Genomic DNA, 18,347 nt, shown 5'->3' on the forward strand with positions numbered 1-18,347 from the left:
CATGAAGGAAGGAACTGTATTTGGTTTGCTCACTATTTTGTTCCAAGTAACTACAACAATGCACAGTAATACTGGGTAAATATTTGTGAATGAAACGAAGAGAAGGTGGCAAGATGGGAAGGAGAGACCTATAGAAAGGAAGAGGAGAGGACTGGAGAGGGGGGAGGGCAGAAGGAAAGTAGGGGAGGGCAAGAGAGTGTATGAGAGGGAAGGGAAGAGGCAAGGAAAAACTGCTGACCTTTTGATCAGTTACTTCCAGAAGCTTTCTTCCTCCTTGAAATAGTTGAGGGTCCATTAGAGTGTGTAATAAGTAATTAAAGGCTTGAAGCTCTAGATTTAGACTAGATCTGGCTTTAAGTCCCACTCAGTTTTGTAGCCTTGGACAAATTAATTCTCTTATCCTGTTTTCCTTTTCTATAAAATGGGGCTGATTGGGGGGTTTGAATATTAAATGAAATAATATCTGACCGCGCTTGGAAAGACGTCTGGCACGGTCACCACTCAATATTAAAGTCTGCTACTGATATTTATTAATTTTGTAATTATATGCCCTGTACTGGGCCACTCCAGCACCCACCTTGGGGCCAGCCCCTCGCTTCGCTCTCCGCTCTCCCATTGGTCAAGACCCGTCAGCGCTTCCACCAATCCGCTTGGCTCGAGATGGAGCGGCTGAAAGGACAGAGCCAATGGGCGCAGGGGTTGCGGTCTCCCGGATACGGTGTAAACAGTGGAGACCGCCAACCCAGCAGCCAGGGGTCTCGGTGTAACCGTTGCAGACACTGGCCTGGGTCCGGCGTTTGCTACCCACGGCCCGGCTGAGAGACACATGGCCCATGGCGCAAGGCCGGGAGCGAGATGAAGCCCACAACGTCGCCCTCGGCGCGTCCCTGTCTGTGAGGTGAGGCGTTCGCGGCCCCGCGACTGACTCGTCTAGTGGAAATTCTTCCCTCAGAACTGCATCCTCTCCCTATCCGCTTCCTCCCATCCCTGTAGACCTGCTTTCACGCAAATTCGACCTCTTTTCCTTCAACCCCCAATGCCTTCCTGCAGACTTCCTTTCTCTGTGACTTCTCTCCATTCCCCTCGTCCCCTTATTCAATGACCACATTTCCAGCTCTTTCCACGCCCCACCCCTCCGTCCCTCACTATGCTGTGACCCCAACCCTCGCTGGCTTACCCAGTACTGCTCTCCTCCACTCTCCATTTCTGCCTCCTCTTTTTGGCTATATTACCTTCAGTGATCCGTTTTGCTTTCATATATATTCCCCACTCCCCACCCCCATCCCAATGACAGCCCTCCTCCCATCCTAGTGGGCTTTGGTGATTTTCCCCGAAGATAGGGCCATCAATCCCTTCCTTCTATCTCCTATCCACCGACTCTGGATTTGTTTGCACTTATACTGGCCTTTGAAAAGCATAAAGCGCTGCCCAGGTGTAAGCTGGTATTGCTCTCCTTCCACATTCTAGAGTGTTACCAGCCCTATGTTCACACAGCATCCTCCACCAGTCCTGGCTGTACTCTCCATTCCCATGAAGTTTCTCTCTAAACCAGTGTCTTTCTCTTGCCCTCTCCACCATCTTTAAGCATATCTTTACTATTTAAATAGAGGTAGACTCTCCCCCTCTTCTCAGTCTCTCTCTCTCCTTGGTCTAGCTTACACTCACCAAACAATCCTTACTTAAAAATATGTTACTTTTGTGTTCTAATCTTTTCATTCATGTTGACTTATTCCTTTTACTTGCTGCATTTATCTCTACATTTTAGATCTAAAATATGGCTACACATGCTCCATCTTTGTAAAGAAGCAATTTCCCTACTGGGCTCACAACCATAAAGCAGGCAGTCCTATTCAAAGTTGTTTTTTTAACGTTTATTTTAAAAATCAAAACTAATTTTAAAGGTAAGGACCAGGATGCACCCTGTTTTCAATTAGGACCAAGCTCTTTTCTCTCTCTGTTGTTTTTACTTTTTCTTTTCCGAGTATACAAGACCCCAGAAATCCTTCTGAGATTTTTTCAAGTTTGAACAGAGGTTGTGCTTCACTGGAAAAGCTCTCTGAAGAAGGTGCTTGAGACCTATGGAGCTTTAGGTGGCATTTAAGTTTCTGTAGTGCCTGGACTCAAACTGGTCTCACAGCAACCTTGTGTGTTTGGGCAGAAAGGGGGTGAAAAGAGAATAGATATGTTTCAAAAATTTTGATGATCTTTGGTTTAAAAAAGAAAGAAAAAGTATTTGAAATGTATTTTATTGATGTTGATGTATCTTTTCCCAAAGATGGGTGCAAGGATTCCCCAGGCAGAATGTTCATTTTGTCAACGACAGCACCATTTGCTACCCTTGTGGGAATTTCATAATATTTATTAATATTGAAACCAAGAAAAAGACTGTACTCCAGTGTATGCATGGAATCGTGGGTGTCGTGGCAACTAATGTTCCTCATGAGGTTGTGGCTTTTTCTGACCGGCGGCTGAGACCCCTCATCTACATATACAACTTTCCTGGATTAACCAGAAGGATCAGATTAAAAGGTATCTTAGACGCTTCCTCTGCCATGACTGAAGGATTTTGTTTTAAGATGTGACCAGATCTAGCTCTTATAAATGAAGTCTTTTTGTTTTTGAAGGATTGTTTTTTCAGTTTTGGTGGGTTTTTTATTTGTTTTGTTTTTTGGTAATACACATTTATAAGGAAGGAATCAGGCTGATCACTTAGAATTTAATTAAGTAGGCTAGAACCTTGCTACTTAATATGTGGTCTGCTTACAATTAGCATTGCGTTACCTAGGATGCTTATTATAAATGCAGAAACTCTGCTGTCATCCAGGACCTACTGAATTGTAATCTGCGTTTTAACCAGATTCCTTAGGTGATTCATACGCACGTTAAACTTGAGAATCACTGGGCTAGAGCACTGTGTTAGAGCACTAAATGTTGTTTGTAAACCTTTTTCAGAACACTATTTTCTTTCCTTATGATTTATGGAAAATCTAACTGAATGGATGTTGTATAACTTCTAAAGATAAGTCTCTGAGCCTCAATTTCCTTATCCATGAAATGGGGATAATGGTATCTACTGTTAGGGCTGTGGTGATAATAAATGAAATTAAGTGTAACATGTAATTATATAATACATTTCGTATATATATATGAAGTATATATATATATATAATATACATATGTCATATATACAATGTCAATCAATGTTTCCTACAATTTGAGTTATTATTGACTCATTCATAGATACATCTGACCCAGGCTGGGCTGTTGCACATATAGTAGGGCCTCCATGTAACGATTCCCTCATTTAACACATCTTGGACAGAAAGCTTAGGAAGTCTTGAGGCTGGTCTCAGTTCTGTAGCTTATGATCAGAGAAGTGTTTGGATCATGCCAAGGATATTCACTGTACTTTAACATTTTATTTGTGGGGAAATTTGTCTGTGTTCTTAACAGACTAAAACAACATTTAAAACATAACCCATTCATACATTGGGAACCGTCTACAGGCATATCTTGTTCTATTGTGCTTTGCTTTATTATGCTTCATAGACACTGCATTTTTTACACATTGAAGGTCTGTGGCAACCCTGCATTGAGCAAGTCTATTGACACCATTTTTACAATAGTATTTGCTCACTTCTTGTCTCTGTGTCACATTTTGGTAATTATTGCAATTTTTCAAACTTTCCCCATTATTATTATATTTGTTATGGTGATCAGTGATCTTTGATGTTACTATTTTATTTGTTTTGGGGTGCCACAAACTACACCCAAATAAGATGGCAAACTTAATCTCTAAATTTTGTATATGTTCTGACTGTTCCACCAAACAGCCATTCCCCTGTCTCTCTCCCTGTCCTCAGGCCTCCCTATTCCTTGAGACACAACAGTATTGAAATTAGGCCCATTAATAACCCTACAATAGCCTCTAAGTGTTCAAGTGAAAGGAAGAGTCGCACATATCTCACTTTAAATCAAAAGCTAGAAATAATTAAGCTTAGTGAAGAAGGCATGTCAAAAGCCCAGATAGACCGGAAGCTAGGCCTCTTGCACCAAATTGTTAGCCAAGTGGTGAATGCAAAGGAAGAGTCCTTGAAGGAAATTCAGAGTGCTACTCCAGTGAACACACAAATGATAAGAAAGCAAAACAGTCTCATTGCTGATATGGAGGAAGTTTTAGTAGTCTGGATAGAAGATCAAACAGCCACAATATTTCCTTAAGCCAAAACCTAATCCAGAGCAAGGCCCTAACTCGCTTTAATTCTGTGAAGGCTGAGAGAGGTGAGAAAGCTGCAGAAGAAAAGTTCGAAGCTACCAGAGGTTGGTTCATGAGGTTTAAGGAAAGAAGTCATCTCCATAACGTAAAAGTGTAAGGTGAAGCAGCAAGTGCTGATGTAGAAGCTGCAGCAAGTTATCTAGAAGATCTAGCTAAGAGAATTAATAAAGGTGGCTACACTAAGCAACAGATTTTCAATGTAGATGAAACAGCCTTATATTGGAAGAAGATACCTTCTAGGACTTTTATAGCTAGAGAAGAGAAGTCAATGCCTAGTTTCAAAACTTCAAAAGACAGGCTGACTCTCTTGTTAGGGGCTAATGCAGCTTGTGACTTGAAGTTGAAGTCAGTGCCCATTTACTATTCTGAAAATCCTAGGGCCCTTAAGAACTGTGGTAAATCTACTCTGCCTGAACTCTACAAATCCTGGATGACAGCACATCTGTTTACAACATGGCTTAATGAATATTTTAAGCTCACTATTGAGACCTACTGCTTAGAAAAGAAGATTCCTTTCAAAATATTACTGGTTATTGACAGTGCACCTGGTCACCCAAGAGCTCTGGTGGAGATGTACAATGAGATTAATGTTGTTTTCATGGCTTGCTAATGCAACATCCCTTCTGCACCCCATGGATCAAGGAGTAATTTCAACTTTCAAGTCTTATTATTCAAGAAATACATTTTGTAGGACTGCAGTAGATACTGACTCTTCTGATGGATCTGGGCAAAGTAAATTGAAAACCTTCTGGAAAGGGTTTACCATTCTAGATGCCATTAAGAACATTGGTGATTCATTGAAAGAGGTTAAAATATCAATATTAACAGGAGTTTGGAAGAAGTTGATTCCAACCCTGATGGATGACTGAGGGGTTCAAGACTTTAGTGGAGGAAGTAATTGCAGATATGGTGGAAATAGCAGGAGAACTAGAATGAGAAGTGGAGCCTGAAGATATGACTGAATTGCTGCAATCTCATTGTAAAACTTGAAGAGATGAGGAGTTTCTTCTTATGGATGAGCAAAGAAAGTGGCTTCCTGAGTTGGAATCTATTCCTGGTGAAGATGCTATGAGGTTGTTGAAATGACAAGAAAAGGTTTAGAATATTACATAAACTTAGTTGATAAAGCAGTGGCAGAGTTTGAGAAGATTGACTTTAATTTTGAAAGGAGTTCTACCCTGGGTAAAATGCTACCAAACAGCCTTGTGTGCTGCAAAGAAATCGTTCATGAAAGGAAGAGTCAGTTGATGTAGCAAACTTCATTGTCTTATTTCAGTAAATAGCCACAGCCACCCTGACCTTCAGCAGTCACCACCCTCGTCAGGCAGCAGCTGTCAACATGGAGGCAGGCCCCTCCACCAGCAAAAAGATTATGACTCACTCAAGGCTGAGGTGATGCTTAGCATCTTTTGGTTATAAAATTTTTTAAATTAAGGAAATTATTTTTTTAGACATAACGATATTGCACACTTAATAGACTACAGTATAGTGTAAATATGACTTTTATATGCACTGGGAAACGAAAAAAATTTGTTACTCACTTTATTGCAATATTTGCTTTATTGTGGTGGTTTGAAACCAAACCCATATCTCCAAAGTATGCCTATACATGGACCGTAACTACCCTTCATCTTTAAAATTTCCACAGCTTTACAGAAATAGAGACCCAGATGTAGAGAACAAACTTATGGATACCAAGAGGGGTGGGGTGGGATGAACTGGAGTTTGGGATTGACATGTATACACTACTACGTATAAAATAGATAACTAATGAGAACATGCTGTATAGCACAGGGAGCTCAATGCTCTGTGGTGACCTAAATGGGAAGGAAATCTAAAAGAGGGGACATATGTCTACATATAACTGATTCACTTTGCTGTACAGCAGAAACTAACACAACATTGTAAAGCAATTATACTCCAATAAAATATTTTTTTAATTAAAAATAAAATTAAAAATAATTTCCCCAGCTTTATTATTTGGCTGTAGCCCTGTACAAGCAATTGAAAGTTAATTCAAACCAATAGCCAACATTAATATTGAATAATGAAACTCTAAAGACATTTATAATAAAATTAGGACTGTCATCAAGGATGCCCGTTGTTACCACTAATATTAAAACCAACGTGGAGTTTCTAGCCAACGCAACAAAATATGAAACTGAAAAATTATACCTATGGGAAAGGAGTTAATGCATAATAGTGTACTGGGACTAATAAAATAATGCTCAGTAAGATGCTGGTTTCAACGTAAATATCCATACAATTAGAAGATTTAAACACTTAGGAATACTCCAAAGAAGAAATGTGACTGACCTTAATGAAGAAAACTACAAAAATCACTGATACAAAATATTTAGGCATATTCCTGCATGGAGAGTCCAGTTATTATAAAAATATTTCTCATATCTTCACAGAGTATAATTCATAGGTTTATCATATGTTTTAGAGAGCCAGGAGTACTTAAATGAAATGAATATTCTTCCAGAACAAAAAGTAGAGAATGGGAATAATTTGAAAGAGATTGATGCCAAGGCAGAGGGCCCTCTTAGCATTATGGTGCTGTAGTTATGTATTGGTGCAGGGATCACTCCATCAATGGAAGAGTTGAAGGCTAGGGACAGACTCTAGAATATATACAGCTAAGTATATGATGAAGATGCTCCCCTACACATACGCACACAGTAGATGATATGGATTATTCAACAATGGTATTAAAACTATGAGAACAAAAGTATCAAGTTAGGTACTCATGTCATACTGTACATCAAAACATATATCAAACAAAAATAAGAGTTCATTATAAACAACAAACCCATTGAAAAGTAGAAAAAACGTGGTAGAAAACTGAAATAATTTGAGGATGGAAAAGAACTTTTAGCACGAAGGATAAAATTTTAAATAGAAAGACATGTTTTTGATTACAAATTTAAATCTTATGAACATCAAAAATACATGAAAAATTAACAGGCAAATAATAAACTGAGGGAAATATTTGGAACAAGGATGACCAAACATTTTCAGAGCATTTATGAAACAATAAGAAAAAAGACAGATATTCATTAGAACAAGGGAACTTGCCCAAACTACAAGACTACCAACGACCAAAAACATAAAAACTCTTCCATCTCAATATTCATTTTAAAAAGTGTCTTTTAAACCAAGATGAGATTATTCTGCTTATCAAGGTCACAATTTTTTTAAAGTTCATAATTGCTAGGCAGAGTGCAGTGAAATTGATAGCATTCTTTTTTGTGGAAGGTGGGGGTAAAAATTGATACAAAGACATGAATGTAAAGACAGACATAGGAGAAGGCAAAGCTTGCATCTATGGAACCACACTGAAGAGCAGATAAAGGAGAGGAAACCAGAGGCTCATATGCAAGGAGTCAGAAGCCGACATGTCCCTGTTTTAGCATCCTCATGATGCACATTTTAAACACGTTGTTGCTAAGACTTTTAATGTCATGTTTCATTTCTTCAGCTGTAGGTACAAATGAGAATAGACCTTTTACAGTTGTTCCAAGAACTAGAAGATACTAAGCTAAGGGCCAGATATGGCCTAAGAGTCAGAGATATGGAAGTAAGCTTGAATTACTACAATTCCCCAGGGTTTTTCAAGTTGTTAGAATAATTTTTCTAATTACTATGTTTCATATAGTTATGGAATATTTTATGGTTCTTGGGCCGTTTCAAGCCAAATGGGGACATACGTGGTGCAGCATGCTCAGTTTTGCACTGAAGACTAGAGAGAGTGACCTTGTGGTCTTAATTCACTCTAAAATCTTTTAAACATGTATCTGAACTTAGCTCATAGCTTTCTGTTAATAGTGTTGGAAATCAACCAAGACATCTCTTATTCCAGGAGCCAAATGCTTTTGAATTATGTAAAAATTATTAGATAAGGGAAATTAAACTATAAAACTATAGTTAATCTGAACATAATGGTTAAATCCTTGTAATGGATTTTGTATTTTAGGCAATGTTCTTCTGGACTACACTTTACTTTCATTCAGTTACTGTGGCACCTACCTGGCTAGTTACTCCTCCCTCCCAGAATTTGAACTGGCCCTCTGGTAAGTTGCAGCCTCCTGCAGAATTCCTTTCATTGGGTCACATTTTAATCCTGTCCTTCTGGATTGTATCAAAGGACATATACATGAAAAATCCAGAACAAGGAAAAATGGAAGGAATAAAAGTCCTAATCATAAGGTTTAATATAGTCACTCCTTTCAGGCAGAAAATTGGCAGGGCAAAAGCTAAAAGAGATTAATTACCGTCTTTCTCTTTTTGTTAACCTGTTATAATATTTCCTTTGTCAGGTACAGAACACATGGATAAGTACATAAAGTTTCATCTTTTCTTAAAACAAATTGTACCTTTGAAGTATTTTCATATTTTCCACTAATGTTGAAATTAAGATGGTCTCTATATTAGAGCTCAGTTTGAGTAATTGTTTTTAGGGACATTGGAACAATTATATGTTCAGAGAATGGAACATTATGTCCCATTTTCCAGCTGTAGAGGAAATACTTGTGAATAAGACACATGCCTGGTCTTTTCTGGGTCACTTCATGTGGCCACCTTCAAAGCTGCACTCACTCTTCCATCCATAATATAAACTGCTTCAGGGGGGGAATTTATCTTATTAAGGGGAAATACAGAACGTTCCACCAATGGCTGAGGACACTCCTTACATACCCGCATTTCTCAGGAAAAAATGTAATAATCTAGATTCTGAGAACAACATTTAGTTTATGCAGAGTTACTTTTTGAAAAAACAGCTTTACTGAGGTATGACTGGCGTATAATATAATGCTCATACACACACACACACACACACACACACACACACCTTGATAACTTTTGACTTACCCATAAATCATCACCATAATCAGGATAATGAATATATCCATCACGTCCAAAAGTTTCCCTTTGCTCTTCAGACCCTTCCTTACTGGCTCTTGCCACACATTCCTGTACACCATCGTTGCCCTGCCCCTCGCCCCCAGGGAACCACTGATGTGTTTACTCACACTCTGGATTACTTTGCTTTTCCTAGAATTGGACACACATTATATACTCTCTTTTTTGGTCTGGCTTCTTCCATGCAGCACAGTTATTTTGAAACTCTCTCATGTACTGTGTGTTTCAATAGTTCATTCCTTTCTATTCCATGGTATGGATGTACCACAGTTTGTTTACCCACTCACCTGTTGATGGTTGTCTTGGTTTGCTAGGGCTGCCATTAACAAAGTACCACAAACTGAGTGGCTTAAACATAGAAGTTTATCGTCTCACAGTTCTGGAGGCCAGAAGTCTGAGATCAAGGTGTCAGCAGGGTTGGCTCCTGCTGAGGACTGTGAGGGACAATCTGTTCCAGACTGTGAATAACTGTCTTTGTGTTCACATGGTGTTCTCCTTGTATGTGTATCTGTCTCTTAATTTCCCCTTTTTATAAGGATACTAGTCATATTGCAGTAGGGCCACGCTAAATGGCTTCATTTAATTCAGTAAAGACCCTCCTTCCAAATAAGGTCACATTCTGAGATACTGAGGGTGAGGACATCCACCCTTGAATTGTGGGGGACACAGTTAAACCATAGCAGTACTTAAAGGATGAGTAGGAATCAGCTTTGTGAAGAGGAAAAGGAAGAGGATTCTAAGCAGAGGAAAGGCATGTGCAAAGGCCATGAGGTCAGAAAATATGGCGAGTTTGCAGATTTAATTAAGAGATCATAATGATGAGAACAAGAGATCAGCCATGAGAGGCAAGCCCAGAGGGACAGTCTGAGGCCAGCTCATGAGCAGCCTTGTAAATATGTGACCATGTAGTTTACCATCCAAATCAGGACACTTGTGAGAGTGAAAGGGGTATGTTATCAATAATTAATACAGAAGGATACTCACCCTATGTATAAGTCATGCTAGTAGGCACATCCTTTATCCTAGAGACATTGGGAGACTATTAAGGATTTTAACCAGGGATGTGACCTGATTAGATCTGCATGTAAGGACACTCCTAGTCACATCATGGAAGGATATTGGAGGGAAGTAAGCCATGAACATCAATTAGGAGGCTGTGGTGGTCCAGATGAGAGATGGTTGTGGCATGGACTGGGGTGGTGAGTATAGGGACAGAGAAAAGTGGAGATGTTTAGGAGGCAGTACCATGAGGCTTGGTGACCGACTGAAAGTTGGGCGTGGTGCTGACAGAGAGGGACAGTTGAGGGTTTTACCCAGAGTTGTGACTTGGGAAACTTGAGGACGTTGTGGTGCTTTTCAGAAAGATATAGAGAGCATGGGTGGAGGGAGGTTGGACGAGGCAATGGGGAAGATGAGTTGGGACAGCTGAGTGTGCCTGAGATAAAGAAATGGGGATGTCTAGTTGGCAGTTGATATATCAGTTAGGATTTAGGTTCAGTTGCTGTCACAGAAGCCCAAATCACCCTAAAGAGGTGGCTTAAACAAGACTGAAGTTTCTTTCCCTCCCATGCAGCAGTCCAGGTATGAGCAGCCCATGGCTGGTCTGCTGGCTCCCCAGTGTCCACCCTATTTTGTTGTTCTCCTACTCCTAGCGTGTTGCCCTCACCTCTAGTCTGAAGTGGGGCACCAGCCATGTATTCTGGGGAGCCATGTGGAAAGGAAAAGCATAAGGGGAAGGGCACAAACATTTGTTGGAATGCCCAGCCTGGGAGCTGCACACACCACTGCCACTTAGATCCCACTGGCCAGCTTAGTCACAAGTCAAATCAAGCTACAAGGGAAGCTGGGAAATATGGTCCTCACTGTGGGTGACATGTGCCTGGCTAAAAACCAGGGGTTCTGTTACTCAGAGGAAGAAATGGAGAACAGATGTTGAGAGACACAATCTGTCACTGTCCTAGATAGCCAGACCCAGAGCACAGGAGAGAGGGCTGGAGTTTAACATTTGGGTGTTGTTACATCAGTTTAGTAACCAAAGTGCGAAAAGTGGATTAGAGCACCTACAGAGGAACCTCAGACAGAACCTAGAGGAAGACCAATAAAAGGGATTGAAAGAGGCAGAGGGATCTCACAGGACACTCAGAAGGAGCAGTCATGGAGCAAAGAGGGACAGAGGCATGGAGGTTCCAGAATATGCCTCAGCCTGGATTCCAGAGAAAGCAGAGCCTGAGGCGGAAGCTCACCAGCGACTTCTTTAGGAGGGAGTAAAGTTCCAGGTGGGAGGCAAGCTGGAAAAGCGGGCAGGGAAGGGGAAGGAGCCGATGTGAATGCGCATTACTTTACTGGGTACCACTTGGCTGCTCTGTCCCTCAGGTGGTCTTCTGAGAGGCCGTAATGGACTCCTGTGAACATGGACAGTCCCTGGGCTATGACACAGGGGGCTGGGGAAGGGAGAGGAAGATATGGGAACTTACCCACCTACTCCTGTTACCCTATTGATCAAAGTTTCCCTGCCCAGGGTATTAACTCCGCCGCGCTTTCAGATTTATTGCAACCCGGGATGGCCCTGTGCATGTGGAGCAGGCATGAGGTGTGCCCGTGAAGTTAGTTGAAGCCTACACTGCTGGCCAGCCACCGAGTCAGCTAGGCAGAACAGGTGCTCCAGGTCCCAGAGACAGTGCGAGGCCGACAGGTATGGGGTGTCCCATGAGAGCTGTGTGACAGAGAGTCCAAGAGTCATCCCAGAAGGTAGTTGTGGTGAGCGGAGTCCAATCCTGCAGAAGTGAAGTTAGACAAGGACTGAGAAGTGCCTGCTGGGTTTGAGATGAAGGCGGATGTCAGTGGATCTTGGAGACACACCGCTTTGTTGATGGAATGGTGGTGATGGGATGCACATTTCCTGGAGTGAGAGAGTGGGCGTGAGAAAGAGGAGGCGTGAGTTTAGAACAACTGGCTCGGGAAGTCTGGCTCGAAGGGAGGGAGAGAGACGTGGAATGGTGAGACTGAGGGAGGGCTTTTTTTTTTTTTTTTTTAAGATAGTACAGATGAGCGCTTAATTTAAGTGCTGACAGGGAGGAGTCAGGAGAGAGGGAGAGTCTGAAGATGCAGAAGAGAAGGAACAATGGATAAACTAACGTTCCTAAGAAGTCAGGACCTGTAGGGTTCAGAGCACAGGTGGTGAAATTGGCCTTAGGCAGGAGGAAGGATATGCCTTCACTGTAACAGAAGAGGAGAGGGCAAGAATGATACAGATCCTGGCAGGTCACTACACTCGCTAGCAGAAATTTGGAGGAATTCTCAGCTGATGGCCTCTGTTTTCTTTGTGGAAATCAAAGCCATTTACTGAGAGTAAGAAAGAGGCGGAGGAGTTTGAGGCTTCAGGAAAGTGGAGAGTATTAAAAAATCAGCACTTTAGAGAACAGGAGAGAAAACCAACCAGAGAAACATAGCAGGACTGGAGGTGGTATAGAGGGTCCCTGGGGGTGGTAACCATGAATTTATAATGTCACTGACGCACATAGTCCTGTGGTCTTTCTTCTTTTCTCTCAACTGCCCAGGCTTTCAGTCGTATCCATCCAGGGTTCATGGGTTTTCCTAGGCATCTGAAGCAGAAAGTCAAAAAATCCAGGGAACCAGTGGTACCAGCAAGAGAATGGTTGATATTGATGGATGGGACCTTTGTGACGGGGATGGAAAGAGGTGGAAGCAGGAGGGAGCTGATAGACAAGGCGAGCTCCACACCTATTAGTTCCAATTCGCAAACCACAACCCTGAATGGAGTTCTGGCTCCATTCAGGAGCCAGACAGCTCAACATTAATTGTTTTTCTGTGTATGTCATCTAGCAAAGGAACTTGCTCGTGATGGGCATTCACGTTATTCTCTCAAATAGGTAAATGATTTAGTCTGTTTCAAGGTACTAGTACTATGATTTTAAAAGCTCAATAAATGGTCTACTGGCATCAGTGTGTACAGCACGTCTCGATCTATGAGGAGTACTCATGTGTACTAAGAGATTTCGGTACCTACACTTACTTCTCAGCAAATGTGATGATATATTCCATTTTCTAGATTTGAACGGGTCAAATCCAAATTTGATAAGGAGATAAAACAGCCTTAGGAGCATATTGAAGAGTAATATTTTAAAATAGTTATTTTGCTTCCCTAGGAGGGCACACTATAATGATAAGCATAATTATTTATAAATTTGATATTAAGATCATAGATTAATAAGCTATATCATAAATTCTCAATTTATGTAATTTGTTTTCAAATAATTAGATAAATGTTCTCAAGATATGAAGTTCAAACGAATTATTTTTCACGAAACTCAATTTTCCTCTCAGGAACTGGGAATCGGGTGTCATTTTGTGCAAGAAATCACAACCCGGTATAGATGTGAGCCAGATGACTTTTAACCCCATGAACTGGCACCAGTTGTGCTTGTCAAGTCCAAGTGCAGTGACTGTGTGGACAGTCGAAAGAAGTAACCAGGAGCATTATCTCGAAGCAAAGTAAGAGACTTCATTGCAACACAACAAAGGGGGGATTTTTGTTTGCATTCATGTAACGTGATTGGATCAGTCTGGTGAATTAAGTGGCTTTGTACGTGCATCCTTTTTTTTTCTGGTTGTTTTTTAAATACTTTTAAATTAAGTTTTATTGGAGTATAGTTGATTTACAATGTTGCGTTAGTTTCTGCTGTACAGCAAAGTGAATCAGTTATACATATGTCCACTCTTTTTTAGATTCTATTCCCATATAGGTTATTACAGAGTATTGAGTAGAGTTCCCTGAGCTATACAGAAGGTTCTTTTTTTTCCCCTTCCTTATTTATTTATTTATTTATTTTAAGCAGGTTCTTATTAGTTATCTATTTTATACATATTAGTGTATATATGTCAATCCCAATCTCCCAATTCATCCCACCACCATCACCCCACGCCCCCTGCTTTCCCCCTTTGGTGTCCATATGTTTGTTCTCTGCATCTGTGTCTTTATTTCTGCCTTGTAAATGGGTTCATCTGTATATATGTGCATCTTAACTTAAAACATTCTTTCTACATATATCAATATAATTTCCTTGGAGTAGTTGTTTGCATTTCGAAAGGATTCTCTGTGCTTTGATTTCCCACTGAGTTTCTTTTAAATATCAAGCTTTTCCCACATGTTTTAAATCAAAATTGTATTTGCTCTTACTATTTCAAAACATGCCTATTGTATATATATATATATTTTATAAAAAGGTCATTTTATCACTTTTTGCTCCTATTACTTTGATGCCCAACTGAAATCTCAAAAATAAGAAACTTTTAGATATGGGAAGTGTGTAGATTATACCTTCAGCCACATTATCTGTACACAAAAGGGTAGTTGCACGTAGTGAAGTCGTGGAATTGCCTGTTTAAATAGAACTGGGTCAAAGAGAAGTTCTATGACCAATGTCCTGCTGATAGCTGATAATAATGGTACCTTTGTTGAAAAGAATTCAAAGACTCAAGGTGCCCCTGAGTTGACCATTCTCATCATACTCCCCAAAGTCAAAGACTAAGGAAACGTTGGACATACACATCCTTGAAATTGCAGTTTTTGAAAAACTGCCTTCTTAAAGAGCAATGCAAAGCGAGTAAATGAAGTTTTCGAATGGAAAACCCTAAGAGAGGCACTTCTTTCTCCTCAGTATTCTTTATGTCTCAATTTCATTTTTACAAGAACCCATTGAATAGCCAAATCTGTCTCAAGGCAGAGTTGACAACACTGTACCTTTTTATAAAGTGGGTAATGTCTCTATCAGATCCTCGCCACGGCAGGCAAGTAATTTATCACATCTTTCTCTCCTTTTGCTTCCCTTGAATATGCTTCTTTAGTTCTGAATGTTGAGTTGTGATTTTTCTATAGGCAAATAAAGTGGGAGGCAAAGTGAGTGGATTGTCCTGGATCAGAAAACAAGCAGGATTTGAAAATACTTAGTTAAGTCTTGCATTTGAGTAGTAAGTACTGTTTTTGCGTGATCATTTTTCAAAATTATTCATCATTCATAAAACATAACCAAAAACATTTTGAGTTTAACACATAAAGCCATGAATTCTCTAAACTCACTTTTATAGCCATGTTGTGGTTTAAAAGTAAATATTTGGCAAATCTGAAAGTAAATTCTTGATACTAGAGGTTGTAAAGGTAGCTGAATACAACCTACATTTATGTTTTTTTTGGTCCATGTGTGTTGCCAATATTTAAAATTTGAGAAATTTCTCATAAATACACAGATTATGATTTTCTCTTGAAATTTTGGAACCAAAGGTCTCACAAGTCAGCAAACCCTCTTGGTTGGAACTGAGTGGTGCCTGCCAGCTTTAGGGGGTGTGTATAGAGAAAAAAACTCAGATTTTCTTTTTCTATGTAGGGAAAAGCCTAGTTCTTCCCTACTGTGTTTTTCTTCCCCATGAGTCTCCTTTACTACTCACAGTGAACACTTCAATTCTGACATTTGTGGAGGAGGTTTTTCCCGGCACCAAGCAAGTCTCCTTGATACCAGCTGGGTGTCTTACCATTCAACTCAATTCTGACGCTATCTACCCAGAGACAGAATCAGATTCCACAGGCTAAGGGTTCAGTCCTACAAGACTGTCCTCCCCTTTGCACTTCAGACGCTAGCTGCAGCCCAGGTTGTTACCTGTACTTCTGACTAAGTGGCTATAGATTAGAGGTTTCAATACTCCCTCCTTGGGTTCCATTAATTTGCAAGAGCAGCTCACAGAACTCAGGGCAACAACACTTACTTACATTTACTAGTTTATTAAAGGATATGATAAAGGATACAAATGAGCAGCTAAATGATGAGACACGTAGGGCGGGGTCTTGGAGGGTCTTGAATGAAGGAATTTCTGTCCCATGGAGTTGGGCTGCATCACCCTCCCAAGTGTATGTGTTCACCAACCTGGAAGCTCTCCAGACTCCCTACCATTGTAATTTTATGGAGGCTTCCTCATGTCACATGATCAATTATTTGCTGCATTTCCAGCTCCTCTGCTCTCTCTGGAGGATGGGAGTTGGGGCTGAAACTTCCAAGCTTCTAGTCATGGCTTGGTCTTTCTGGTGACCAGCACCCGTTCCGGAGCCACCCAGGAGCCCACCTAGAATCGCCTCGGTAGCACAGAAGATGCTCCAAATGCTCTTATCACTTGGGGACTTACAAGGGTTTCAGGACCTCTGTGCCAGGAAACTAGGAAGAGACCTATACATATTTTCCACTGTCTCACAGGAGGGAAACCACTTTCCCATCTGCCACAATCCTACCTGGCCACACACCACCTGCTTAACCCCTGTCAGTGTTCAAATTTACAATTCCTACTTTACATATTAACTTTTTGAAAAATCCCTATATACTTAATTTATGACTGTGTATTACTTGTACTTTTATGATATATATTTTTAAATCTGCTATTTGGTTTCATCTGGTTTTTGCTAGGTTTTTTAATGAGTTGTAATACCTCCCATTCTGCTTACCGCTGATATGCAGCAGTTCCATCAGTGACTTATTTCTGTTGATCTGATTATTCTGACGTCTCTTTTTTCCACAGGTCAGTAAGACTGCCTTTGGAAGATGGGTCATTTTGTAATGAAACAGATGTAGTTTTTCCCCAATCATTGCCCAAAGATCCTGTCTATGGACCTGTGCTCCCTGTGTCAGCCATTGCCGGACTAGTGGGTGAAGAGGCAGAAACTTTCAGGGTAATGACTTGGCCCCTCTCCGTGTTTGCCTATTTGCGTTCATGACCATCCCATGAGACATGCAGGATAGAGAGGATCTTCCTGGTTTTTATTTCAGACTAGCCCTGGAGGCCACGAGAGATGAAGGCTCTGGAGTTTTGAGTTTGGGTGACTCGGAAGATGATGGCCTTGCTAACTGAAACAGGGGGCCCAGATGTGATTTCAGTTTTGGACATACTGACTTTGGAGTGCTGGGCAGCATCCAGGTGGAGATGCCAGGTGGAAGCTGGCAACTTGGACCTAGTGTCAGGGAGGAGAAGGCAGGGCTGGAGACACAGTGTGTGGTCAGAGTCATTCCCCCAGAGAGGATGGTGGGAGCGTGGCGGGGGGCAGGGGATAGGGGGTGAGGAAAAGGGAAGAGAGGGTGTCAGGGAAGAGAGCCGGAGAGGAAGGAGTCAGCCAAGAGACAGGAGGAAGAAGAGGAGCCTGAGGAGGAACAATCACAGAAGCAGGAGCAAATCCAGGAGGAAATGAGGCCGTGCAGAACGGTGGAAGAAAGCTTCGTAAGGGAGTTTGCCAACAGTTACTCAGTTTTTTTCATTCAGCAGATACTTATCAAGCTCCCTGTAGGTAGCAGGCACTGTTTCAGGCAACAGGGTCGTATGGCGACCAACCAGGCATAATAACCCTGCTTCTCGGAGCTTCCGTTCTACCAGGGAGACAAAGCGGCAGCGCCACCAACACCAGAAGTAAAGAGATACAGCAAATCGTTGCAAAACGTGACAGTTATTACAACAGGATAAATGAGAGGTGGGCGGGGAGGTGAGGGAGAGATTAACCTGCTGCTCAAGGAAGGCCTCTGGGGAGCTGACTGAAGGACAAGGAGGCGCTCCTCCTACTATAAGCAGCGTAAAGAGTGTTCAGGCAGAGGGAACTGCGCTCGCAAAGGCCCAAAGAAAAGAACTCAGTATGTTTGAGGAGCTGAGAAAAGAGCCCTGTGTCTGGAGCAGAGTAAGTGAGGGGGAATGAGGTGCAGTGATGGTCAAGAGCGAGGCAGGGAGCAGAGAGTGACACATGCAGGGCCTTTGGGATGAAGGTAAGAAGCTGGATTCTGCTGAGCCTCTGGAACCTGCGTTATGTGAATGCTTGTGTGAAAGCTCCAAGCCCAGAAGAACAGAAGTAGAGTTTCCCCAGTGTTTCTGAACACTGCAGAGAATTAAGCTATAGATGTTTAAAATAGTTCCATGTGATAATTAGTTTATCAAAAAATCTCTGGCCAGCAAGGGAAAAGGTTGTATGCTCTTAGCATTTCCTCTAAAGGATGACAATTACTCACTTTTTTAAATTACAGAAAATAACTATTTCCTTTTAATAGTACAGGTCCCATGCTTGGAAATGCAACCACATTCAGCCACAGTGGGGCAGCAAAGTAAAAAC

General features: G+C 41.3%; 1 protein-coding gene across 1 annotated transcript in view; it reads left to right on the top strand.

The window, feature by feature from the left end:
• Nucleotides 1–833: 833 nt before the first annotated feature.
• The window catches only part of CFAP43 (cilia and flagella associated protein 43), a gene marked incomplete at both ends in the record, with an annotated part of 98,509 nt that continues 80,995 nt past the window's right edge, over nucleotides 834–18,347 (top strand). The window contains 5 exons of the mRNA XM_082855006.1: nucleotides 834–898; nucleotides 2,276–2,529; nucleotides 8,256–8,352; nucleotides 13,547–13,714; nucleotides 16,781–16,931. Coding sequence (XP_082711132.1) covers nucleotides 834–898; nucleotides 2,276–2,529; nucleotides 8,256–8,352; nucleotides 13,547–13,714; nucleotides 16,781–16,931 — 735 coding nt within the window. The remainder of the gene's footprint in view (nucleotides 899–2,275; nucleotides 2,530–8,255; nucleotides 8,353–13,546; nucleotides 13,715–16,780; nucleotides 16,932–18,347) is intronic.

Source organism: Leucopleurus acutus (assembly GCF_964270905.1).
Source record: "Leucopleurus acutus genome assembly, chromosome: 14".
NCBI classification, from domain to species: Eukaryota; Metazoa; Chordata; class Mammalia; order Artiodactyla; family Delphinidae; genus Leucopleurus; species Leucopleurus acutus.